General features: G+C 39.6%; 2 protein-coding genes across 3 annotated transcripts in view; one reads left to right on the top strand and one right to left on the bottom strand.

The window, feature by feature from the left end:
- focad (focadhesin) overlaps nucleotides 1-22,201 on the bottom strand; it is a 54,299-nt gene extending 32,098 nt beyond the window's left edge. Inside the window, exons 1-11 of the mRNA XM_030431116.1 lie at nucleotides 22,008-22,201; nucleotides 17,051-17,125; nucleotides 15,927-16,001; nucleotides 15,613-15,767; nucleotides 14,280-14,378; nucleotides 7,727-7,828; nucleotides 7,156-7,381; nucleotides 5,615-5,824; nucleotides 5,433-5,520; nucleotides 1,416-1,609; nucleotides 143-403 (exon numbers count right to left, since the gene is read on the bottom strand). Coding sequence (XP_030286976.1) covers nucleotides 143-403; nucleotides 1,416-1,609; nucleotides 5,433-5,520; nucleotides 5,615-5,824; nucleotides 7,156-7,381; nucleotides 7,727-7,828; nucleotides 14,280-14,378; nucleotides 15,613-15,767; nucleotides 15,927-16,001; nucleotides 17,051-17,107 — 1,467 coding nt within the window. The 5' untranslated portion in view covers nucleotides 17,108-17,125; nucleotides 22,008-22,201. The remainder of the gene's footprint in view (nucleotides 1-142; nucleotides 404-1,415; nucleotides 1,610-5,432; nucleotides 5,521-5,614; nucleotides 5,825-7,155; nucleotides 7,382-7,726; nucleotides 7,829-14,279; nucleotides 14,379-15,612; nucleotides 15,768-15,926; nucleotides 16,002-17,050; nucleotides 17,126-22,007) is intronic.
- Nucleotides 22,202-24,147: 1,946 nt separating this feature from the next.
- The window catches only part of mllt3 (MLLT3 super elongation complex subunit), a 59,155-nt gene continuing 56,055 nt past the window's right edge, over nucleotides 24,148-27,247 (top strand). For both annotated transcript variants that reach the window (XM_030431478.1, XM_030431479.1), the window contains exons 1-2: nucleotides 24,148-24,280; nucleotides 25,082-25,262. In XM_030431478.1, coding sequence (XP_030287338.1) covers nucleotides 24,269-24,280; nucleotides 25,082-25,262 — 193 coding nt within the window. In that variant the 5' untranslated portion in view covers nucleotides 24,148-24,268. The remainder of the gene's footprint in view (nucleotides 24,281-25,081; nucleotides 25,263-27,247) is intronic.

Genomic DNA, 27,247 nt, shown 5'->3' on the forward strand with positions numbered 1-27,247 from the left:
CTTGTTTTGCCTTAAGGTAAAATGTGCATATTTTAGATTTCACAAGCACCTCACTGAAATATTCAGGTTATTAATTCAAAGCTTCAGATAAAGTGTTTCAGCTGAGAATCTGTCTGTGTTGTTAGTCTTGAGGATTACCTACCTGGCAGGGGTCAGCTGCAGCGATGGCCAGGCTAGCGTTCAGAGCCAGCTGGCAGACATCCTCCTGACCCGTGATGATGAGATAGGTCACAATGAGGGTGAGGGAGCAGAGCTGGCCCTGGCTTGATGACAGGGCCGAGCTGACGGACAAAAGCCAATCCGCTGCTGCTGCTGGATCATTTGCCAATTTACGCAGTATGGATAGAGCCACGCTGATCTCATTGTACCAGGTACTGAGAGGAAGTGCCAATGGTGGACTGGACTGATGAGAAGGAGAGAGATAGAAATACAATCGCATATGTTCATCTGCTCCATATCAAAATGTATGGTTTAACCCACAAATAGTTAAAGTAATCATAAGCTCTAGGCTGTTCCGAGCTGGTAATAACATGCAGACCGACATCTTTAGTAACCACTTGTCATTCGATCTCACTTCCCACTCTAGAAAGAAATTTGACTTTATGTAAAACTTTTGCCAAATTTACAAAAAGACCTGAACATTAACAATGTGTCAAAGACAGTGTTTTACAATGTTTATTAAGTTTCTCCTAACTCAGCAACTCAAAAAAAAAAAAAGTTTAACAATTTTATCAGAGTCAGGGTATTTTTTCCAAGGGTGACTAAGACGCAGACATATCTCAGTTAATGTTTACTTTATTTGTAACATTTTGACATGTTTAGCATCAATTAAGTGTTGCCTTATAAATTGAGTGTAAATGGTGAAATCAGTTGAAACTGTGTGTTCAAACAGCTGCTAAATGTTGGCAGGTAAGACGCACTTTAGACATAGAAGCAGACAGGCTGGTACAGCCATGCTGCCACAAACTGCCACTTTTTACAATGAAACAAAAACCTTCATGTTTTGATTTAATGCTGAAGTTACAAGAGGGCACAGATGATTTTCCTCACTCAACAACTCTTAAAATCAGACCATTTCTTAAGAGAGTCTAGCAGTATTGTAGTTAGTAATTCAATAGTTGGATCAGTTGAAATAGACAGTGTGTTCACAAATATCTGCTGCTTTCCTTGGGAGGTTAAGAGAGTCCACACATGACATGTCCGTGAACCACACAAATCAGTTAAGGTAGCCTTTTAAACCTTTGTCCACACTAACTTACTCTATGTTGGACCGTCAATGAATTACATATGTGATTTTAACCAGTGCTGGTTTGTGAGGGCCAACACGAATATCTCCAAAATCTAATCATTTGAACATATCCATGAAATACATTTGTTTTTGACAGGAAAGGTTGGAGTAGCATCCTCAGTGTTACCTGTCTGGGTTTATCTGTCTCTCTGCTGATGCTGCGGAGCAGTCTGTGGGCCAGCTCTTGGATGAGGCTGTGCGTCCGCCGCTCAGCCAGTGGCTCTGTGAGGCTGGAGCAGGACAAGAGCTGCAGCACAGGAAGAACCAGGACTGGACTCAACCAGGGCGACAACTCAGCCTGCTCACGGACTAAATTCAGTGCTGTAAGAGAGAGAGAGAGAGGTTGAACCCCAAGAAGGTTGAGGGATCCATATGGACAAATTAGGTTGTAAAGGAGGAGAAAGGAGGAGAGAAAAAGAATAAAATTAACGACAGAGCAACTGTGGGAGACTTAAAGCTGCCTCCGTGGGAAATTATGTAGCAAGGAAGGGATTATAGTAGCCGTAATTATAATTTACCATGTATCAATAAATCACATCAAATGCAGTGCACATTAAAAACTTTGGTTGTGATTAATGATTTCCCACAACATAAAATAAACTACATGTTCTTGCAATGAGATTTTAGGAAGGACCGAGGGAATAATTACGTAGGGCTGGGCAATATATCGATTTTATATCCCTATCATGATATGAGACTATATATATACTGTAAATGGTTATAGCCATATGTCATAAGCGTTATCTTTTCCTGGTTTTAAAGGCTGCTTTGTAGTAAAGTGATTTAATTTTTAGAACTTACAAGACTGTTACTACTTCTAATCATAATTCACTCTACTTACTTCTCATACGTGTCTTGAGCCACCATTAATGATGATTACTGATCAAAAATCTCATTGTTCTAATATTTGTCAAGTACCAAGAGCCATTATTTTAACACTTTACAATACTGATATTGACGTATTTGGTAAAACAAAAATAATAGTGATATTTGATTTTGCTGCCCAGTCCGAGCATTTACAAAGTGCTTTCAAGTAGATTCACCTCATCAAGATATACATTGTGAACAGTGATAGAGACTTGCTGGTGGAGAAACACATCTTAATTGATCTGTGATGCTTTTCTAGCACATTTTTAGGTTCTGACTGAGTCTGTCCTGCTGGCCAGGTAGTGTACTGTGGGTTTATCAGAGCTCCTTCACTGAAAACAGCCGCTGGAAACAAAGTTGATGGGAGCAGAGTTTGTGGACCAGAAAATCTAAACAATGAGTGTAAACACTCAATATACAAACTGACGGTTTTGTGAAAATTCAATATAACAAGTTTGATTAGTGCAGCTTTATGTACCTAACATTTAATTTCCAAGCTAACCAGTTTGGACAGAAGTATGAGACTATTTACTTTGCAAAACTGATCAATGTCGACCAAATCAACAAAGACTGTATGTTATTTAGTATTCATGGTGTGTGTATTATATTGTATATCAGGTCTATTCATCTTATTGGAAAGAAATACTGTATAAATCAAAGACCAACACCTGGCAGCTTTCTAATGGTGTGTTAAATTAAAATGTTTCATGATGATCTGCTGTATTAAAAAATGCATGTGATGCAGCCATAAAAACAGTGATATAATAACCTATAATGAGTTTCATCTCATGTCTGGTTATGCACATGAGTACAATAGTCTACAAACAATACTGTAAATGAGAGCTCTATTTTCAGGGACAAATAGGTATCAAATGTTTTGGATTTGGTCCAGTAGATTGCCTCAGCCCTCAGGCACAAAACAGCTGAGACATAATCCTGTAAAGGCAACAGCGCCGATCAAAATATTTGGGCGTCCACTTAAAGGACTTCTTCTTGTAGCTGATAGGCTCAGATTGTTATTTTAAGTGTCTTACAACATTATGGAAAGGATCCCTACAATGACAGACCTTTCTGTAAAAGAAAAAAGGTCCTTTTTGTTCAACCAGAAACAGACACTATATAGCTCTCCTCAGAACCCCCAGACCCCACTGACAAAAAACAGTAATTTCACCTTACAGATCATCATAAAATACACTTCATTTAAAACCGCCAGAAACTAAATAAAACTCACCAAAATCATCTTAGTTAGTCTCTCCACTGTTCCCAATATGGTCCAAACTAGGGCTGGGCGATATGGCCTCAAATCAATATCACGATATATTGAGCAACTCACCTCGATAACGATAAATGAACGATAAGTAACACCCCCCCCCCCCCCCCCCCCCACCCCCACCCACCCACCCACCTAAAAAAAAGAAAAAAAAATCCTGTGTATTTACAGAAATGCCACTTTAAAAGGACTGTAAAACTACATTGTACTTGAAATGACAACAACTGAACAAGTTTAAAAGTATAAAATATACAGTCCCTTATAAACAAATTCTAAGCTTCTCGCTTCTCGCTTTTTTTATTTCTTCGAATTGAATCACGTGGTTGTACTGCAGGTGGTTGAAGAGGTTGGATGTAAATAAATAAACATTTTGAGGACTTCAGAATCAGAATCTAAGACATGAGACAAAATAGTAGAGAAGTTGACATTGCTGCTTAATAATATGTTAACCTCTTGAGCATTAGAGAACTTTTTTTACCACTATTTTCTTTATCATTATATATTTTTGATAGACACAGAATCTGTTTCAGAAGTCAGAGGGTCACATGACATGGAAGCTATTGAGAAAAAAAATCAAGATTTCTGCATATTAATATTCATATAAAATAGAGGAAGCACTAAAGTACAAGAAACATTGTTCTGGGAGGTGAGCTGACCGTCTTCCTGCTGCTCACACTGGGTGAACCTCAGTAAAGTCGCGGCTGGACCCGAGTAGAGCTTAGAATCAAGCCCGACCCGAGCCCGTGCACGTTGTGTCCGAGCCCGGCCCGACACATTGAATGTAATTATGAGCCCGAGACCGATTTAAACCCGACAACTGTTTAATACGTGGGCTGTTATAACTGACGTTCTCGACTACAATTGCGAGTTGTTTTAACTACAGAAATCTTAATGAATAATGCAACAAGTGCCGCACTTAATGCACTCGACAAAGCCGACAAATGTTATTATCACGGCCCACGACTTGTTTAAAATGGGTCCACACCTCCGACTTTCCTCCAAACTTGCTCAAAGTTAATTCTACTGTTTTTATTTTTTCCTTTACATCTTCATGCTCCATGTTGCACTTAAGCTACACAATCAGTGATGCCAGTAACGCGTTACTAGTTTTGTCATTTTCCTTAGTAAAAAATATATATTTTTGCTTTCTTCTAGCGTCTCGAGGAGTGACGTCACGTACGCGAGAAGTCACGTTTTCCAGCATGAGGACACTCACGTGTCAGACCACGCAGAGACACAAATGCAAACAACAATGGAGGGAGGAGAGAGATGCGCGTTTTCTAGCTGGAAATACAGTCATTATTTTGGGTTAATAAAAAACAAAACACAAATGTTTGATCAATGGACGGCCCGGCCGAAGACAGTGGCCTGTTGCAGCCTTTGCTGCGCGACTCACAGCGAGAGTGGGTTCACTTGATTACTAACCTGGCATAGCTGGTGTTGCATCAGTGGGTGGAGTTTGCCATCAAATTAATGTAAAATAAGCACGTTGGTATATGCCGGGGTAGATTAATCAAGTGGACCTAACATGTCCCCTGTCCCTAGTGGATGTTATGCCTATGACACCGAATATACCGACATGGCCAAAATGACGTCGGTTATCGTCGTAAATTTCGGTATAGGTAAATTTTCGGTTTATTGCCCAGGCCTAGTCCAAACAATCTACTAATTCAGCAAATTAGATGTGAAAATCTTCTGGCTCTACACCCTGTTTTCCCCCGCTACTCCCCATCACTTTCCTGATATTTCTACCTGAACAGACCATAAAAACAAACATCTGAAAATATGATTATATTTTCAATTTGGCTTAATAAAACTAGCACCCAAAATACATACAGTATATATGTTGAAATCTCATAAAGTACCAATAAGTAGACCTGATAAATGGTTGTTGTTACCGTAGTGAAGCCAGTGATGACTAGTTAACTCATAACACTTTGGCCAGGATTAGATAACCCTCCTCAACTGCCCAATAACAGACCTACATGTATTTCCGGGGGTATTTACCCAAAGAAAGCAGGCCATTCTGCTGAGCTGCAGGGGCCTCCAGCAGGAGCAGGGCTACGCCCACCAATAGCTCGTCCAATGGCAGCTCCTACAAAAGAACAATCAAGCTCAGACACAGCAAAAATAAAATAATAATAATAATAATCTAAAATGTTATTGGATCATAAACGTTGCTGTGTCACCTGTTGGCAGATAGGCAGGAGCTTCTGTAATAAGCTGAGAAGAGGTCGACAGTCTCCATTTAAGCTTAGGCAGCGCTGACAGGCACAGAGCAGCTGTAGAAGCAGCCCAACTCTCTCAGTCCTCCAGTGCTCCTCAGAGGCCAAGACGAGACCCTGAAGAAGAGTGCTGATGAATCCACACAGCTCCAGTACCGCCTCGACACTGTCCACCTGTCGTCACACAGGGCAACACATCAGTGCCTTAATGCTTTAGTTTTTTTTCCCTCCACCGAGAGGGAGATCACTCGTTCCCTCACAACATATTGTTCAAAGATCATTTCAAACCGATGCTGCTACTCCAGTGAAACATTTTCAAGTGTTACTTGGTGTTTTGTTTTGTAGGATTTTTACATTGTTTTGTGATTACATCATCTTTCAAGTATTATATTGTAGGCAACTGGACTTGTTTCAGTTGCTTAAGATAAAGCACTTAAAATTACCAGGTTAAGCAGGGTGACTAAGAATCTTCACCAACATCTTTCAAGTTACTTAAATAAAAGTGGTATCAGATTTGATCACCTTAAAATGTCAGTGCTGTTTGCCTGGATCTCTTTTTTTGTTGCCAAAGTCACAAATGCACAATTTATTGGGAGCACAGAGGATTCATGATTAGCACAATTTGAGAGATGTCAAAACCCGATGACCTAAACTCATAAGAAAATATTGGAAACACAAATGCTGCACAGTAATTTAAAAAAATCTTGGCTGTAATTTCACCAACTGTAAAAGGCAGTCTAAGAACTATACAGTTTTCATTAGCTTATGTATTTTTTTTTTTATTGGTTGTTGGCATTACCATTCTCATAATGTGAAACATATTCATAATTACAAAGTTTAAAAAAAACAACAACACAGGGTTGAAAACATTCTAAAACCACTTAAAAATTTGATGTAAAATGGTATATAAATCTTGTAGTCTTGTTAAAATCTGGCAACTGTGACTGCAAATGGAAATAATATTATAACTGCACATTTCCCTTTGTTTCTCTGATAAGTCTGTTCTTTTAAGACATCATCTTTAGGTGACCTGTCAGTAATATTTATCTAAAGTTTGCTTACATAAGCCACAACAAGCTACTTCTCAGAGCAAGTCAGGAGGTAGAGAGGATCGTCGAGTAATTGGAAGGATGCTGGTCCCATTCCCTGGCTCCCCTGGCTGCATGTCAAAGTATCTGTGTTGGTCACTGTGACGTGCTGTGAAGTGTTGTAATGCACTTTGAGCAGACTGGAAAGAAGTCAATTTACTGTTTGAGGAAATTTGTGTTTAACTGCTTGTAAATTTAAAATCTAAATTTTTGTTTCCTCTTTCAAAAATATTTGAATTTAATGCATCACTCCCTTTGGGCAGAGAAGTCCTATTGCAACACATGATGCAAAGATATGTTGAGCATTATTTTGTAATTTTTTTTTACAATGACCTCAAATCAAAGAATTTGAGGCAGTTGTTGATGTTTGCCTCTCATAGATTGTTGCCTTAATGAACTTTGACATCAGTGTGTCACCTGCATATGTGGCACCAGCTGACAGAGGCAGTTCAGCAGGCTGTCATGCACTGGTGAAGTCTTATCCTCGTCCTTGTTATGGAGCACAGATCCAGCTCCTGGACATGCAGGCAGCAGCACCCCAAGGAGACTGTGTCGCAGGATGGTGTGCTGGGGTTGTCTCTGAGGTTCACAGTAAAGGTATCGCAGGAAGGGTACCAGCATGGTGATGTAGGCTGGTTCATTTCTGCAGAATATATACATACAGTTTGTTAATAACAGCTCCAGCTCATTAAAAATACAATCCAGTGTCATCACATAATGTTAGCTAATATCAAACTGTGTTCAAAGGCCAACACCATTTGACACGTGTGAACCTGAAACTTCAGCCTCGTCCTTGTAAGGAGCCTTATCCGTACTGTCTTTGCAAGGGAGTGTATATGTATTTGTCAGTACTGCATAATAACAGCTGACATTGGTGTGATGAGTTATTTGGCATGGGGTGCCTTTCACAGATGGCTTTGAAATGCATGTGGTGAAGGAGCAAGTGATTGTATGGAGGGTGCAAGGCCTCTGCTGCAGCCATGCTAACCTGTCAGCAGCCTGCTGAATGAAGTCATCAATCTCCAGCAGCAGAGCCGACCAGCAGTCCACTCGGTTTTCCAGGGCTGTGATGTATGGGTGGGGACTGCTCCTGCAAAAACAACCGGATAGAGCAAAGGCCATGTTCACATCACAGTCTCCCAATTCTGATCTTAATCTCTGTGACGCGGATTTTACTAGATTGCTAGATTTTAAAATGAATCACAAGTCATCTCAGTAATGATGATAATGAAAAAGTTGTGCAGACATTTCACTAAAGTTGAAAAGTTCATATGTGGCACTGCAGGGTTTGCAGCCAGATTAATTGGGATACATGCTAATGGCAATCCAAATAACAGTTATTGAAATTTTCCACAATTTTGTGCCAATCCTATAGATGTTGACACACTGTAAAAGATGTACTATAGATGGAAACTCCTACTTTGGACTGTAGGCAATTGACAAAAAAAAAAGCCCATGGACAAAGATGAGTCTTGACTGAAGTTGCCACAATTCATCCTCTGGTGACCAAGAACGTCTACTGTATAAATTAACATTGCAATCGGTCTTGATCAAAATAGTCTAATATTTTCATTTATTTCTTAAATTTGAAATAACCTTCCAGAAATTTGAAAGACAGAAAATACTTAAAGTCAGATAGATTATAGATGATAAAATAAATGCTTTCAAATCAGGGGTATCAGAAGACTTACTAGGCCTTTCTTCGTGTTCATAGTTATGAATGCTTTGTCAGACTCCATGACTTTTAAAAGTTGTCACACTACATAAGGTTTTGTCTTATAATCAGAATTGTTACAGGAGAGTTGTCATTGTGGTTTGCACACTACATGACTGAAAAGTGCCATCGTGGAGAGCTGGAGCCATGAGGGCAGGGTATGTGGTCTGCAGTGGTGTTTGGCTAGGTGGTGCATGTGGGGTATCCACATGAATGCCAGGAACCAAGGTTTCTCCTGAAGTAAATTTAATTTTAACGAGTTGATCACTGTTATTTACTTCACCGGTTAGTGGTTGTAATGCTATTTCTGATTGGTGTATATACCAAAGGTTAAATTGCTTTGAGACGTTTCAAAGCAAAAATGTTCCATATTCTATCTTTAAAGTATTAATATTATAAGAATGAAAGATTAACTGCAGAATGTAAATTCATGACACTGACTTATCCCTTACAGCGGGAGACAAGAGGTCTCAATGTGTTTGAGTTGTTCAAACTCTATTTTCACATTATACCTTTCTTACTCATGTTTGCTTATTATTTTGAAATAAATATAGTCATTTAAAATCTAAGATTTTCCATCACACCATTGCCAAGTTCTCCCTTCCTCCACCTGTCCTGTGTGTGTAAACAAGCCTTCATTAATCGTGAATTTACTAAAACCCATTAAGTCCAGACAAAACACTGAGGTCAAATCCAAGGTGAAGTCTGTGTATTGTCAAGATTCCACAGTCAGGCCAGAGGTTAACACAACAAGGTGCAGGTGAACACCTCCATCAGGTCCACTTAACCAATGTGTTCCATCAATCAGCACATATCTAATGTAGGAAGGAAGTTCAGAGGCTGGATTGTCTGTGCTTGTGACAGCCTGCCGTGTGGCCCAGACATGGACTACTCAGCGGCTGAACACCCCCCTCCTTCAAACATTTCTTCCCGCTCTTCGCATGGTGTAATCTGTCTGACCATCTCAGTCCCCCCTCCTCAGGTTCCCTGCAGCTGTCTACAAACCCCTCAGCTTCAATACAGCTCCCATCCATCAGCCTCTAACAACGTCCCCTTCCTTTCAGCTGCCACACAAAGGAGGAGGCAGGAAATCAAGGCAGGATCCTTCCTCCTTTTAGTTCAACTCCAAGTTCACAGCTAAATCAGAGTGCTGGCCGACAAATGAGCCAGGTAAGGGCAGTCTGCTGTAACGCCCAGCTTCCCGGAGATGTTACATCACCTACTCAGGTGAAGCAGGTACATTGCCATCTTAAGAGTGCCATGAGGGAGTGTATTTGGTCCACGATGGTGTTTGGATGGATGGTGAGTGTCAAATGGTGTCCACATGAATGCCAGTGCATAAGGTTTCCCAGCAGAACATTGCATTGTAACGACATGATCAATGTTCACATCACCGGAGGGAGGGATGCAGGAATTTTTTATCATTTTCTTTAACATTGGGAGATTTGATGGATTTGAGGACAATTTGATGCATATAAAGGGGAGGCCTTGGCAGAGTATGTGCTCAGTGCCATTCAAGTTGTAAAATGTCTCATTCTGTGCATGACTTGGCTTGAAATCTGCTGATGTATTGTACTTTATTGTTGGACATTTTAAACCATTGAATATCAATATTGACATCAACCTCTTAAATCCAGTGTCAGTTGAGTGATTTCTCTGTTGAGAATGTTTTTCTTTGTCTGCTCAGCTATGTTTGGTTGGGTGGAAGGTGGGGCGACGAGCTCTGTTATAGAGAGCTGGGTGAAGAGACAGGCGCTCTGGAGGAATAAACACATCTGATTCTGCTTCAGAGCTCTTTACTGACAGGAGGAGACCTCAGATTACTTTTTATTTCTTGGTTTTAAAAAGTGGATTCATCTCCACAGGCGAAGGGAAAAAGAAGAGAGTAAACTCTGGTGTGTGCTAAGTTCAATAAGAGGTTGACCTGAATTGAAATACACATACTGCTCACTAGCTTACGGCTGTTGTACAGTAAAGTAATCTGGCTGTGATGAAATGAAACACGTTACCTTCAGTAAACCTGTTGATTTTTCTGAACATTGTTGGATACACTTGTGATAACATCAGTACACGACTCAACAACATTTATGACAAAGGCCTAGTCATTTTAAGACATTTTGATGCAGATATATTACACATATGATCTTTTTTGTCCTCATTGAACCCAAACCCAACACCTACACCTATTTTCTAACCTCAGCCTAATTAAACTGTGACTGTTCAACGAATATACAGGTGATACACTGCACTGTTATGTTGTCATGGGAACACTGATATTTGTGGTTTGGTGAGTTGCTGCCAATCGGCCTATTCATTCCTAGTCATTTAGGTATAAGGACGTGTTGCAAACACATGTGGTTAGACATGGGTTCAATAAAATTACTATAGGTTGAATATCTGTTGCATTATCAATCCACATGTCATTGTAACACATGTTTCAATATAAATGTGTGGATTACATTTTGTTGTACCTGAACAGGCAGGCCATATAGATTGAGTATGTGGGAAAGCCTGCAGGGGACAGTCAAGGCAGACTACACTACTACAGCCAGACTAACAGCACATGAGAAATGAGCTGGTGTGGCGGACTGAACCTTCCCTGATCCTGCTGGGGGCTGAAGTGGCTCAGAGTCTCGGTGGCAGCTTGCACAGGGCAGCGGCGAGCAGACGGTCAACAATGGGCACCAGTATGCATCCTCCATTAATCCCGCAGCATTTACAGTTACCCAGCAGTGCCAGGCCCAACGACCAATGAAGGGCCAGACTTCCAGGCCAACGGCGCCACCCTGCTGCCATCAACACATTCATCTTCCCACCGGGGAGGTTCAGGCCGCCAGACAGAAGCAGACAGCAGAGACAGAGATGAAGACAGAATGAGAAAGAAAAGGACAATGGCAAGAAGGAGAAGACTGTAGGAGAGGGAGAATGAAGGGTTATGGATGTGGGGAAAGAGAGGTTAAGAGGGAGCAAGGGGAAAAAAAGGAGGAAAGGGTGTCAGAGGTGGAGAGAGAAACATGGAGAGCAGGAGGGAGGAAGGGAAACATGAAGGAAAAAGGAAAAGAAAAAAGACAAAGCAGCACAGTCTTTTTATCACCCGCTGTAACTGATTAAGGAGGCCCCAGGATCTTGGCAGAGGTGCAGATCTAAGACTGGAGGGGGAGGAGGAAGAGGGGGCTCCATCCAGGCTCCAACAGGAGCACAGCACTATACTATCTGCCTGGGGATATTCAACCAGTTAGACTGACCTGTACCACAAAGAGACAGGCCCTAATAGTAACAGTATCGTCTACATTATCAAATCAAGACCGTTCTCTTAACAAAAGCATCCAATCAATGTCTGTCTGGAATGAAAAGAATATGTTCTGATGGTGCAGTTTGAGTTTCATTCCCAAGTAGTCAAATACTAGGGCTGCCAGATAAATCGAATTTTTATTGTCATCGTGATATGAACATGTGCAATAAACACATCGCAAAAGACTGCCTGACGGGATGAATACGAAAAATCATTTTGCTATCATGCACCATGCATGCACCTTGAGCATGCCAACATTTAGCCTATCAGACGGAGCCCCGGATACAAGGGCCAATCAGATGAAGCCCCAGCTAGCCGTTAGCTACCCTGACAAAATAAATCGGCATCAGTTTGGTGGTGATTGCCAGGTTATGATGGCTGAGGGAGGAGAGAAAAGCGATGAAAATGTGGGTGACGAAGACCTTGTGGTGAAAAGAAACGGCACTTCTGCTATATGGACTTATTTGGATTAAGGAGAGACGACGTGTTACAAACACAGGTACTGTGTAAAACATGCCGAGCAGTTGTTGCAACTTCTAGAGGAAACACAACCAACCTCCATCACCATCTGCAATACAGCCATAAAGACCTACACGAAACAATTCAAAACTAACTTTAGCCATTATTAACTGTATAGTTAATAATATGCAAACTTCAATATTTGTTTATCTATCGCAAGTTATATCTTCATCGCAACATTGAACAGTGTTATCGCACATCGCAGATTTTCTTCATATCATGCAGGCCTATCAAATGCTGCGGCTTGGGATGGGTGGTCGGTCAGAAGTACCAACCCAAAGTGTCGGTAATTGACTACCTGGGAATGAGACTCAACCATCTTTCGACAGAGCCACTTTGTGCACCTTCAAGTTAAAGCATCATTCTGTTGCAATACAGTTAGGTAAGTTTGATCTAATTTCCAATACTTTAAACATTTCTCAAAGTCACCACTGTTTTAATAACATGACGAACTTGCTCAAAAGAAGTTTTCATGGGCAGTGAGACAATCAGACCAGTGGTAAGGAATCAAATAGCTGATCGACACCAAACTGAAAGAGGGTGGATCCGAATGTCGGTAATAATCCATCAGAAGCCTTATTCAAAGCAGAAAACATACTTTTTACCATGGGCGAAATTCTGCGAACAAACATTGCAGCTTCTTTCATTGATTCAAATTCAAACAGGTGCAGTCACTGATTAATGTGGCTCGCTAGCAAACATCAGCTAACCGCTAGTCAACAAGAGTGAGTTGCAATTCAGTGCAGGATTCAGAACACTATGTGACAGTGAATAAAGTTTTTGCACCCTCATCTTGGTGTGAGCTACAGACACCAGGATGACACCAAGAGAGAGACCGAAACTTGATTATTATATTATCTACGGGAGATTGTAAAAATAGGATTAAGGACTTTTTGACCACCACCAATTCATTTTTCGATGTAATTCGCTGCTTGTTGTCTTGTTTGTTTCTTTTTCGTGAAAATGTTATGTTGCCTGTTTAAGTTTGAGGTTTGTTGAATAGTCTATAGGTATTATCTGAAGCAGGTCTGTTTCTGATGAGGTCTGTTTGGTCTGGGTGAATGGAATGGGGACTGGCTGTTTTGGTGATCATTTTTAGATCTGTACTGATAAGAAGATTTGACTGTGCCTGATAGGGAGGGTTGGGTCTTTGTTAGGTTTTCGTATGAGTGACATTTTGGCTGTAGTCATGTATGTAGGATGTAGTTATTATTTCGATATCCGGTCTGTAAGATAGTGGTGAGAGTATGTGCAAGAAAAGTTTATAGAATAAGTTGTTGATGTCCTTTGTGTATAGTCTACATCTGGTAACCATGGTGATTTTCTCTGTTACATCATAGAGTAAAAAGACGTCCAAGCACAGGTAAAATAAGCTGTGTATTTTTGCAGCCGTCAGTAAAAAGCAAGTAGAACAAGTGACATGTAATGACCACACAGTAACTATCCTTCTTAAGTACTGTGGTACAACATTTTTGTAATAAATCTCCTTTTTTGCTCACGTTTCTGTCTGCTTGTCGCTTTTTATGTGGTACTGTATGAGGCCAAACTGCAGTCTCAAATAATAATATTTGTAAACAGCTATTTCTGTCTGAGCTCTTGATGAAACAACAGAACATAAATCTGAACATAGGAGGCTGTAATGTGCTGCATTACTTGTTGTTAATCTCTTGAAATTAATCTTGCCACATGAGTCCTGTGATGGTATATTTAGTCTTATAAATCCTATAAATTGAACTGATATAAGGTGTGCAAAAGGAGGTGGAGTTCACATATTAAGGGTCCCCTCCCACCAATTTTTCACTGATGGTACACATTAAGACCAGTTACGAGTTATGGTTCGTACCACTCAGCCTGTGATAACAGTTCTCTGCAGAGCTCTGAAGAAGTCTGTGAAAATTATTTCTTTGTACCTACGTGTGTGATAATGATAGATCAAATATAACAACAGTCAAAGACAATGATAAAGGAAATAGACACTGCACAAGCTAACGTACTGTGTATATGACAAGGACTGACCGGATAGAGTATGGACAGGTGAAGTGTGTTTCTCTGTCTCTCTGGTCTGCCTGCATCTGTAGCAGCCGTCCAATGACCTTTATTAGCCCCTGGACATTTCTGTTCACAGTTCAAGACAAAAAAAACAGTACATAGAGAATGTTAAGAAACAAAACAACACAATGAAAGAGGAAAGGTTTTTTTACTTTGGGAAATTGGCTTTTTTATCTCAGTTGCTCAGAGAAGATACATTGATCCCTGCCAAGTACGGAGTTGGAGTCAGGATGTAGCTAGCCAAGCTTAACAATAATACCAGAAGCAGGGGCAAATTGCTAGCCTGTCTACCTACATCTTTAAAGCTAACTGATAACATGATAAACATCTGTGGGTTTCTTTTAGAAACAAACAAATATAAATGTGACAATTTCTGAAGTTTTAACTATTACTTTAACTTTAAAACAACATTCTTTATAAGAATACTGTATTCTCTCCAACTGCTAGAAGAGCCTGAAAAAGAAAAATTAAAAATAACATGTGTTAATAATATGTATAACCACTGATTAAAAACTTAATGCTGTCCAGTCAGTGTCATCCATCTTATTTATTGATGATTTCTAACCCTCTTGTAGCTTTTGTTTGGTCTCCATTGGCTCTTTAACTGCTGAATGCTCCATTATGATCAACAGCTAGTCTCTAACTATGTCTGCTGAGCAGGTAGTCTACAAAGGGTTGATGAGCCTTTCACTGAAAACAGCTGCCTTGCTGATGGAAACCAGGTAGGTGAGAAAAGGATTAATCAAAACCACCATAGAGCTGAGGGGAAGTTTGTGATATGTCAATATAAAAAAACTTGTATAAGTATTTTTTGCCCCAACAGCCACAGGAAAAAAAGTCATATAAGATGCCAATTCAACATTTTCTATACAAGATGATTCTAAATAAGTCATATTATGTTGTATAGAAAAGGTCACTTTGCAGTTGGACTTGATCTGTCTCTGATGGTCAGGATATACAGTAAAAAGGAATTAAGGTTGCAAGTCAGCAAAGGTGGCAAGGACAATATGGCAGTGCCCTATTACTAAAAGCTTAGTTATGATTCTGCATAGAGGTTGTTTGTTACCTGCAGTACATGCTCCATTTAAGTACAAGTACACTAGTAACTGTAACCGTGTACTGCTTTGCCTGCCTTCATTTTGTCAGTGTCTGTTTAATTTAGCCTTAGTCCTCAACTCAAAGTCCACAGATTTCACTTCCAAATTCCAAATAGAGCACTTATTGAAAAGCCCATCACACTGCGTTTACAGGGACGATGTAATCACTCAGACAAGATCTGAGTTGGTTGTGTTTCATGTACCTGGCAGAGGGAAGGAGGTTGAGGACACTGTTGAGAACGTAGTTCAGGTCTGCGTGGCCTTGATCCACCAGGAGCACCAGGGCATCGCAGCAGGCTGATCGCACCAGAGCATAGTCACTGCAGCACTGCTGCCACAGAGCTTCCAACGCTGGACCCTGATACACAGAAATACACACACACATTCTTAAAAAAACTCCCATCCTTACCGTTTAGGGTTATGCCCAAACATCACTTTAAAATTACTTTACACTTCAGTGTAAAGAAGCCCTTTATGCCACAAAAAAAAAACAATGTTATTTTGATATGCAACTCACCTGGACGGAGGACTGTGTGATTTGCCCATTTGGTCCTTTCTCCTTTAGCACAGCAGAAACAAGATTTCTCACCGTCTGGAAAACAAAAAGCATGCCATCAGGTACAGTAAGTTCTTGATTAAAGTCAGGCACTGTTTTTGAGCAATTTTTTGCACTGCTTTAATGTTAATGTTTGAACATTGTTGGAAACATTTACATTACATGTTTTATGCTGAAATGTTATATATTGTTTCTTTACGTGATGCAGCACTAAAAATATGTCTTTCAAACATTCACCTTCTGTAGGTTTGAAAGGCGAACACCATTTTTAGAGCTGCTATCCCAGCTCACTCATTGGCTAACATGACAAAACTGTTTCTTCTACATGCAAACCACCAGACAGGCACTTTTCCTGACCTGATGTTTGATATGTTTTTTGATTGAAAGATGATCACTTTTAATCCATGCTGATCACAAACTACAGCCTAATCTGACTTCAGCCAACTTCAAGTTACAGTTACATTTTACACAGTTCTTTTTTTTTTTTAATCACCGTGATCAACTGCAGGAGCCACCTGGCTCTGCTGCCTGGGACACTGTTTTTTCTGGCTATGCTAGGCTTAAAACCCCCCAACTCCATCAACAAACTCTAAACAAAATGAATGAATGAATTTCAAGCAGCTATGAAGAACTTTAATTTCATGTTGATTCTGGCGACCCATGTGTACAAATGCAGTATCAGCACCATCGCCTCCTGTCATAAAGTTGTTGATCTGCAAGCAAGTTAATTCCTGAAGAGAGACTGAAGAAAGATGCAACATCATTTTCAATGCTATTTTCGAATTCTACACAGCTGTTTGCAGGACGCATGAATATGAGGTCTATTTGTGACTATGTACGATTAGCAACTGCCATATGAGGATGGTGATTGGTGAATTTAAAAAATCAAGTAATTTTCTCTCTGATTTTCTAGTTGGTCATACAGGCATCAATATTAAAGTGAGTTTCAAAGCCAATTTAAAGCTCCTTGTTGTGCATTAAACAGAAACAAAAAAATTGTATGATACTTAAACATAGCATGGAGAACAGACAGAAAAAGAACTCCCACACAACTATCTAGTCTTACCCATGAGTCAGTAGCTTACCTGGGCTTGTATGACAGGGCTGGGGAAATCAAAACGTATCTTCAAACCCTCCATCATAATAACAGCCGCTCATGCCTGAGAGCACAAGGAAACTGCATTAGGATTAAACAAAACTTCATCACAGTAAACAGTGCTGGGGTTTCCATTTTTGTTGTTTCACTTCCAAGAATTTGAAGATTTGTCAGACAACACTTTTAAAAAAAACCTTTTCTGGACAAAATGTGGTTCTACCCTTCTTTTAAACTCAAGAATGGAAGTCAGCCTTTGAAAAAAAAGTGACATTGTCAACTGTTGCTTCATAGCATTAAGGGAGCAAACATTCGATGGAGAAGCACTGCTTGGAGGTATTTAGAGGGTGACCCTTTGAAAGCTGATCCCTGCCATGTGTTATCAAATTATTGGCCTGCAGCCACGATATAACTTTGCATTAAATTATTCACAAGTCATCTGTATACCAGCCCACTCACCATCTCACAGGTTGCTAAGCAGACAAGTTTCCCATCTCAGGTTGTCTCATTAGGCCTGACAATATGCTGTACAGGTGCTGACCACCAGCTGTCTGAGGTCTGCACACCACAGCTGCTGCTTAAAATGGGAACATCTAACAGGTTTTCAATAGGACTGGGTATAGAATTCATATAGTTGTTTCCCTGCCTAAATGTGTAAGTATCAAAAGACAACAAAGAAGACAAGAGCCACCTCAGCCACGGTCTGTTCACCTTGTTGCCATCTGACAACAGATATAGTAGTATTTGCTGCCGTAACACCAGAGTACAGAGCAGCTTCTCTTCTCAGGCTGTGAGACTCTAATGGATAAATAAATGAACCTTGAACGTTGAAAGGTTACGTGAAATTTGCATTGATATAATGTATGATTAGTTGGGTGGGTGCTGGATTCAAGTAAACAGACTGCTTGCTTAAGAGTAATGGAAAGCAAATTAACCATTAAACAACTACCATTGCTGATGTGACTTTACATTTTGTAGTTTCTTTTTTTTTTTACCTTATATGTAGTCTCTTTCACTGACTGCCTTCTCCACTCTCTGCCTCTATCCCAAAAGTTATAGCAACAGGCAAGCCAATAAAACACACGGTAAACATGAGTAAACTTGTGGTCATTTGAAGATTGTCGGAAAGTTGGGAAAATGTAACTACTCAACTCAACATAATATTTGACAAAGGTTTAGCCATTTCAAGAAATTTTAATGCAGCAATCCTACATATCATCTCTTTAAGTAATTTCACAAAGAAAAATTCCATACAATTACTGCTTTACAATGTAAAGATATTGTAAATTGTATATCTTTGGGTCCTGGTCTGTTGGTTTAATAATTTTATATAGATAATGGATACATTCTGAAAAAACCAGGGGACATCATCTTGGAGTGTTTTTTTAACAATCTTCAGACATTTTACAGACATAACAATTGCACTGACAAATCAATGTTAAAATATTAATAACTAACAAAGAGAAAAAAACATTTAGTTGATTAAATGCAGTGAAAGAATCAAAAATTGGATGGACATTAATGGCCATTATCTAAAAAGAAGAATCAACACATTCAGGAAATAAAAAAAGCAGACAGAAAAGTTTTTAGTCTTCACTGTTTACTTTAAAGCCCCTTTTAACCCAACATTTTTCTGTTAATATCTATATTGGTTTAACATTACTATAAACACAGGGAATATGAGCCTTATGTAGCCTAAACCAAGCCACCCCCTCCCCAAACAGACACCTAACCCAGCCCCCCTGCTGTTATCTAACTGATAAGCCAGGCTGCTTTGCTGTACAGTCCAGCACTGAGCTCCTATACACTCTATATTGGCTCCCACCAGCTCCATGGCCACATGAAGAGGTAAGTCAGCAGCACCAACTATACTCCAAACTGAAACTCAACTTTGCCTAGAGCTTATTTATTGTTGTTTGTGGACAATATGAAATATCTCCATGTCACTACCTGTGTATCTTAGCTCTTTTAAAAAAATACGAAGCTATCAGTATGAAGACTGTGATGGGAGGAAGAAGCTTATTTTTCATTGAAACTAATAATAACAACTCAGTCATGTGTTAGAGTGATACCTATCATCAAGAATTAACTGGTGTCCTGTCTAATTTAAAAACTGTCAATGGTAAGCCAAAGCTAAATAGAAAGTTTGCACAGCAAACTGTTCCAGTGGTTTCTACAGCATATTTACCTTACAGCAAAACAATATAGGCTCGCCTGTACTGCTAGGTCTGCATTAGCAATAGAAGAGAGGACAATGCACCAACAGTGTTGAGCCAACAGTGCTTTAGAAATGACACCGCTGAGGCTTTACTGTGTGACACTCAATGCTGCAAAGTGCACACGCCGGCCAGGCACATGGGATTTTTGATGGCCTTTCAGGTGGCACGACACACACACACACACACACACACCCACACACACACACTCTGTCACAGCCACGTTGGAAGGTCTGATAAAACTGGTTGTTGGTTTTGGTCAATAAATGGTAATTTCTTGTTATGGTTTCGGCCATTAGACACTACCTCAATTCATCAATCAGAAGAAGATGGATCAACAGCAATCATGAGGTTATCTATTTATTGCAGCAGTTGCTTCAGTTGAGCAAAGATGCCAAACATTCTCCGTTTACAGCCTCTTAGATGTGATAATTTGCTGATTTTCTCCATCTTATTTCAAAATAAATTGATAATTTAAAACAAGTGATTTAAGGTCACAATAGTGGCCCCGCTTGATTATTTTTGACCATTTAGAAAGTTTTATTGCACAACTTGGCAACACATCTTGATTTATTGATAGAGAAACATAGAAACAGCAACTGATGTATACATGACAAGATGCCTAAATCTTTGTCAATTATTCAATTACACCAAGAAACATACCAGATGCCCTGCCTAAAGGATGAGAGGATTCAAAGATGCTGCCCCTCCAACACAGAGTTCAAAATAGCACACAAGCAATGGTAGATAAACAGCAAAAACAGACATATGCCATGACAACACAAAGACAAAAACTATGTCAGCAGCTGTTTTGCTTGTGTATTTATTGTTTCAGTCATTTGTCAAGCACAAATGACAAACACTGCCTGAGTTACAGCTTCTTAAATGTGAGGATTTGCAGCCTAACTTTGTCAGCTATGACAGCAAATTAAATGACTCTGCATTTTGAACTGTTGGTTGGAAAAAAGAAGCCTTCTGAAGACGTTGCTTTGGGCTCTAGGAAATCATGATAAGCATTTTTCACAATTTTTTGACAATTTATAGACCAACTGATTAATTGCAGAGATAATCAGCCAAATAATCAACAGACACAGTTTCAGTGACTTGCTCATTTAAAAAATAAAAAATAAAAAAAAATAACAGAATTTATTTAATCCTTAAGAGCTTTCGACCACTAGTAGCGCTGTGGGGCAACGTTTTTATGAGCAGGCCTGTTTTTGTAAATCCCACACAAGGGCACACAAATGTAGATGCACAGACCTGAGTGCACAAGTGAGCTGGTACCATATACCATTTTTACACCAAAATTAGCATGTATATGGGGGTTTATTAAAATATTGGTAAATGCACTGAAATTAGGTGATTGACTACTCTCTTAATGTCAGTGGACAAGTCACCTTTCTGTTTTTATTTTTCAACTTATGTGTCACGTTCGTCATCACAGATGCGCTGGGAAAAGATGGAACAGTAGAAAGCTGTATATCATGTACCTCATCAGAATACATCAAGAAGACTTCTGAAATCAATTCTGTAATTAGATTAATAATTTTTTCATCACACCTGCCACTATGCCCATCAACATTGTCTACATTCCTACCCATGACTACATTATAACATGAGTACTGAGAAGTGTTTCCCATACATAGACTTCACTTAGGCTAGCAGCAGGTACATTAACAGCCACAAAATGATATTTGCTGATCCATTTTAACATGTTTTACTCTTTTTTAAATCTGTCCAAGAGAGCAACACACTTCGCAATCGATTAACTAGTGGCCGGTCTGCCTTCACTCTGTTTATTGTCAAAAGTTATTTCATGAGGGGTTTAGTTTCACCAGTAGGCAAACTATCTGATGTTGTACTACATATGGATGAATCAAAGAAAGATTGACTGACACTGATCCAAGACCTCTAACATGGGCCCATGAGCATGCAAGTCATAGTGCTACCACAACAGACAGCCTTAACAGCTAAACATAAACTATGCAAAACCGTAAAGGAAATTTGGACTTGTCGCAGAGCATGACTCCAGTCAGTATCATGACTGTTTTATGTTACTTTAATAACACACAACATGAAGCATTACTCTCTATACAGCAAGTTAACCCATTTCATCCAGCAGGTGTTATATTATTAGACGGATGCTGCTGTCGCCCACCGTGTTGGATCTTGCCAGCAAATCGTTGTCATTCTTGTTTTTAAACCAATTTTATAATCTATATGGTTTGGTAAATTATATGTATGCCGTATTCAAGGATACTTTCTGCTTCGTCGGACAACACTTTCCATAGCGTCCTGTGGATTACATATTCTAACTAATAAGAAAGCGAAAATTAAATTGATAGATTTTTCAATGGGGTTTACTTATAGCGCTTTCCTATTAGCCAGTCGCGGTCCTGATGCTGTCTACGTGTCGCACATACCAAACCAGTCCCTTAAAAACTTTAACCGGAACCTTTGGTGGACAGCTACTACCTTAGTCACTTAGTCATTATACTAACAATAAAATATAACCACCAAACTAGCAAGTGAAGTAAGCTGAACCGGCTAACGTTAGTGAAAGCTACACTGGAGTTATCAACACAAAAGCTAATGCTGTTCAACAGGACGGTGCACTCGTAGTAAAAAAAGAAAACGACTGGACTGCCTACAACAATACGCTGAGAAATGTAATAGACTCTTAGTTAAAAGTTCATACAAGTTTGTAAAAGAATGTTGTTAGCCAAACTTTACCTAATTCATCCAGCCTCCTTCAAACCAGCATGTAAGTACGGCGAGTATCGAGGTCCAAAAGTCATAGAGACCGACTAGTCTCAAACGCCATACATTTTGACCATTTTTACATGCTATAAATGACCTTAGTGTGAGAATCAAGACGTTAATTACAACTCAGTGATGAAGCTTGTGATAACACGTTTGCATACATACATAATCTAGAGCCTTTACCCAATATCTGAAGAGCTGGGTTAATAATTCACTGGTATGGACTGTTACACGGACTGAAAGATGTGGATGTATGGCAGTCTGTCAGTGGCCTGATTAGAATGAACAATAGTGAGACTGAAATCATATACTTGCTGAAAAAACTGAGGAGCAAAAATTGAAGCATTCTTAGAAGCATGTGATTGTACGGCTTGGAAAACAATTTGTCAATTAATTTGTATTTTTTGGAGAAAATATATATATGATAAAATATCCTACATGGAAAAAAAACACTTTGGATTTTAAGTTGTAATCTTCTTTCATCCAATTAAAATATGTATATTTGTGTGTGCAACTGAAAAATTAAGCTTCAATTTGATTGATTAAGTTCATTTAAATATTTATAATAATATAATGGACTTCCATATAAAGGTAACATGCAGATTTCAGATATTGTTTTTCCTCAACTGGCATTATTTCATCGTTCATGTGGCTTGTATACCCAACCTGTGGAGGTCCATTTATTATTACGACAAGCCAACATACAAGCAAAAAATATAGAGTACCCAGACCAGTAACCAATGGGAAAACTGAAGAGTGGACCTTTTTTTTTCTTTTTTTTTTCCTACAGTAATCTAGCCATTATCAATAATTTCGCGTGTTGTCCATGGGAAACACAGTCTTTGCTTGAAAATAGCTCCTATAACGTTGTCTTTCAGATTGTTCTATTGAAAGTCAGAGATGACTTATGTATTGTTTTCACAAAAGCAATTTCAATCAATTTAGTCGCACGTGAAAGTTGGCATTTCATACAAACTGTTACAACATGCTTCATTCGCCGGTTTTCCCCTGGGACCTGAAGGCAACATAATTACAGGACGGTCGCGGCCACCTGATTGGAGGTCCGTATGTCTGCTCTTCTCACATTGGCTCCTTACGTCTCGTGCTGTGTCTGCAGCCCCAGCGGGTACACCAGGCTGCGCGTGCGCTTCACCTCTCGGCGTCGTTAATGTCGCAGAATTGAGCGGGAGAAATAGCGGAAATAAGATATTTTTACGTTCAAAATAAAAGAAAGGACAATAATAAACGAGAAAGGAATACTGTTTGATCATTGATGGGTTTGTCTAGGAATGTAGCTTTACTTTATATTCTCAGTAGTTTGGCAATAGTTCAACCAATATACGCATTTAACCTTTTTAAGCTGCATACCACATGTGACATTTATATTCGCAATGAGATATAAGCAACTGCTGCGGGTATACACATGCAAACCAGCAGTACATGTATCTCACATACAATTGTATTCAATGACTGCTAGTAAAGTAACAACTGTTTAAAAAGAAATATGAAAGCAATTAGTATTTTATCGCATGCATCACAAAGAGCAGCTGTTACAGTTGCTTTACACAGGTACAGGGTCAGTTTGGTGCTATGTCATGGATAAGAATGTAAGGAAACACACACCTGGACACCAAGTTGCCACAATGTGATGTGGTCGATTTTTAAATGCTGATTTGAGTATTTTTAGACTAAATTGACTTCCATTCGACCCCTTTTAGGCTAGTATGGAACAAATAAATGCAATCACTAGAGTATGAATCCTGGCAGAGCATTAGAAGGTCGGGAAATACAATTCTTAGGCAACTGGATAGATCACTGAATAAATTAAACATTTCCAGGAGTAATTTTGTATTGCCTGGTCAAATTCTTCCAGGAAGACCTCTTGAGCTATTTCCATAATACTAGCTATGGGGCCAGACCATGTGCCATAACTTATTAACACATAGTAGCTGATAATCATAGGGGCACTAACAGCTAACAACTAATAGTATCCCGCAGTCCAGTAAAGTACACTGTGAAAGGTTGCACAGCATGGGGTTTTATTTTGAAAGTCCGGAGCAGAACTACTCAATGTTAACACGCGTTATTGACAGCCGGCGAGCCTTTGAAAGTCTTGAGTCTGACTTCAGTCCGGGAGAGACCATGTCCGCCGTCATAGGCACACAGTACTCCCCTCTGCTCTCATTTAAAACTAATTCTCCATGATATAACAGTAACGCGGGGCCTCAAGGATGGCCAACTCGGTGAGTATCCTGTCGGAGGATCTGCTGCCAGTCCGGTCTAATCAAGTCTCTTTTTGGACATTTAGCTGTTTTGTGACACCGGAGGAGTCGCTGTTTTTTTTTTTTTTTTTTTTTTTTTTACTCCGTAACGAGGATTTTCAAGCGACACAGCTAGCTAAAAGCCGATACGTGCCGCTATCTCCTGAATGAACAGTGTGCTGCAAAATTCAGCCCCAAAACGGGGCAGTTTTAATATTTTTTCCGCTCATTGACATTGAACACGTTCGCTACTGCTCAAATTAAAGCTATTTCAGAGTGGTTACAGTCCATCGTGCAATTCGGCATAATTGTTGCACGCACTTAAATCAGAGGAAAATGAAACTTTCACAAGGCGTTTCCTTCTAATTATCTTAACAATGTATTTTCACAGCCATGTGATGTCAATCAGTGGTAGACAGCTAAGTGAGAGAACATTTAAATGGTGCGAAGTTGGTGGAAATGCTGGCTGTTTCATGAGTGATATTTATTCTGAATTTTACCTGTAGACTTAGGCCAATTGTCAAAGTCGTAAATCAGGTTCTGCAGGTGTGTAAAATTGCAGAAAACCATTAATAGAGCAGATGTTTTAAATGGAGTTTTAGATGATGTTCTCCGTGCAGCAGACAAGGGAATATAATTCAGGTGTTTAATGTTCAGTAAAGAAATGTTGGAGTAGATATTATTTGTATACATTTTAACATTATCTGTTGGTCTTAATTCATATTCGTTTTCAAAAACTTATCTTGAAATTGGGTAGTAAGCCAACATCATTTGATTTTACAGGGTGCCGTTCAGGTGAAACTAGAACTTGGTCATCGTGCCCAGGTCAGAAAGAAACCTACTGTGGAAGGCTTCACCCATGATTGGATGGTGTTTGTCCGAGGACCGGAGCACAGCAACATTCAGCACTTTGTGGAGAAAGTAGTCTTTCACCTGCACGAAAGCTTCCCTAAACCAAAAAGAGGTAAGAGATCTGTTATTTCTGCTTCATGCTGTCTCTTTGTTTCATGTCTTTCTTTGGCACTCTCCCTTCAAAGTGGCTGGGTTTCCCATGTGGTGAGAGGGGGAGTAGGGTTTAAACCCTCACATCAGCCAGCATCGACAATGATCATGTGAGCTTTGGTCCCTGTAGCTGATTCTGACCTCTGACATCTGAAGAAGGTGGCAGGAAATGTGCATTTCCTTGTGTTAAATGCACGTTGAGGAGAAAATGTAGTGGTTTTTGGTTCTGTGAGTAGGAACAGTTGTCTTTCTCTGTAATTCTCAGAAGACTGAATGGAAAGGTTTGAAATAATGATGCAAAGTGCCAATTTATGGTGTGCATTTTGGTGTTTCTTTTAAATGTCACTCCGTAAGGATGTGTTGTCTTGAGACCCTGCCAAACAGAATCATACCTGATGTTGCTTTTGGAAATGAAACAGACAAACCTTTTATGATGGTGCTGCTTGGTTTGGGCGCTCTAAGTGTTAAGGTAAAGCAGTGAAAGGTAGGAAGGTAGTGTGTTGTTTGCAGCTCTGCAGGCGCTTGGCTGAAACACAAGTACTGCACAATAGGAAGTCTTTAAAATCTTGGCTAGACTGATAATTGTTATTCATCATGAATTTGGCTGTGCAGACTTCCAACCACAATTGGATGTAGACACCTAGACTGCACATGCACACATGTGCTCTGTGCAATAACAGCAATCTTGTAGGTTCATTACATGTCAAACTGTGCAAGATTATAAACTCAGTTATAGTTTCAGGTGAAAAATTACCATTCTAAGGATAGAGGCTAGGATGATGTTTTATTTGACCAACAGTTTGAAACCTTACAATGTCCAGTTTATAATCATTTATGACGAAGAAACGCATAAAATCCTGGTGCTTTGTGAAGCTGGCCTGAAAAATTATGAGAACACTTGATAAATCTAATCAAAATGGTTGCAGATTAATTTTTTCTTTCTAGATGGTTCTGCTAAAATATTGGTTGCGCTCTGGGTCAGATTGTCAGATTGCATGATGACTCCATGATGAACCGCACAACCTTGCCAGAAGAATATGAATATGAATTTGTGAATATGTCTATGGATCAGTTGGTGTATTCTATGTAATCTCATGCTGTGTTCTGATGGGTTGGTTAGCAGATATCTGTCCTAGCAGTAGTCACATTGTGTGAATTGGGTCTCACATTTCAAACATGGTCCAGATTTTGATGCAGGCCCTCTCTGCTCACCAATCTTTGAATCGGTCATCGTTAGTCATATCTCATGGTGCAATCTAGGACCAGTATTGCCAACCTTGAGACCTCGAAAGTTGGGAGGATTTCAATCTGGAAGCGGGGTTTCCTGCCCCAGAAAAAAATTGTTTCAGACACTTTGTAAAAATAACCACAAGAAACTGCAACAGTTTTAATATCCCTTTAAATATATAGCAATCATGCAGAGTACTTTGCCTGTGTTTGTGGGAATCTCTGGTATAAACTAATATTCATGAGTTTTCCTTCATTGTACACCCCTTTCCCTTAGAGACTCTGTGCATGTTACTGCCCTATGTTTGTCAGCCTGTCGAGGGAAACTGATGTCAGTGCAACCCTTGTGCTCGACAGAAAAATCAACTCAGCGGATTTTACTAAATGCACACCCCTTTCCCTTAAGCCTTTCCTTAAGAAACAGGATTTTTTCTTTTCATGATATCCTTAATTTGCTTTAGTACTTCTTTCTCTTCTCTGTTTCTCTTACCGCTTCACTCATTGAGTAGGACAAGGTGCAGTTGATTACACGCTGTAAAGTGGCAGACACAGATTGTGATAACTAAAAGGGGAGAAAGTGTGAAAATTTGTTATACATTGGGAGACATCCAGGAGAATTATGAGCCTCCAAGAAAAACAATCATTTTAGACAGGGCAGCAAGCCACCAATTTGCCCGTCCTTTTGGCGGCTTGGTCCACGGTTTTAGACAGAGGCCGGCA

This window comes from Sparus aurata, chromosome 10 (genome assembly GCF_900880675.1).
Source record: "Sparus aurata chromosome 10, fSpaAur1.1, whole genome shotgun sequence".
Classification (NCBI taxonomy): Eukaryota; Metazoa; Chordata; class Actinopteri; order Spariformes; family Sparidae; genus Sparus; species Sparus aurata.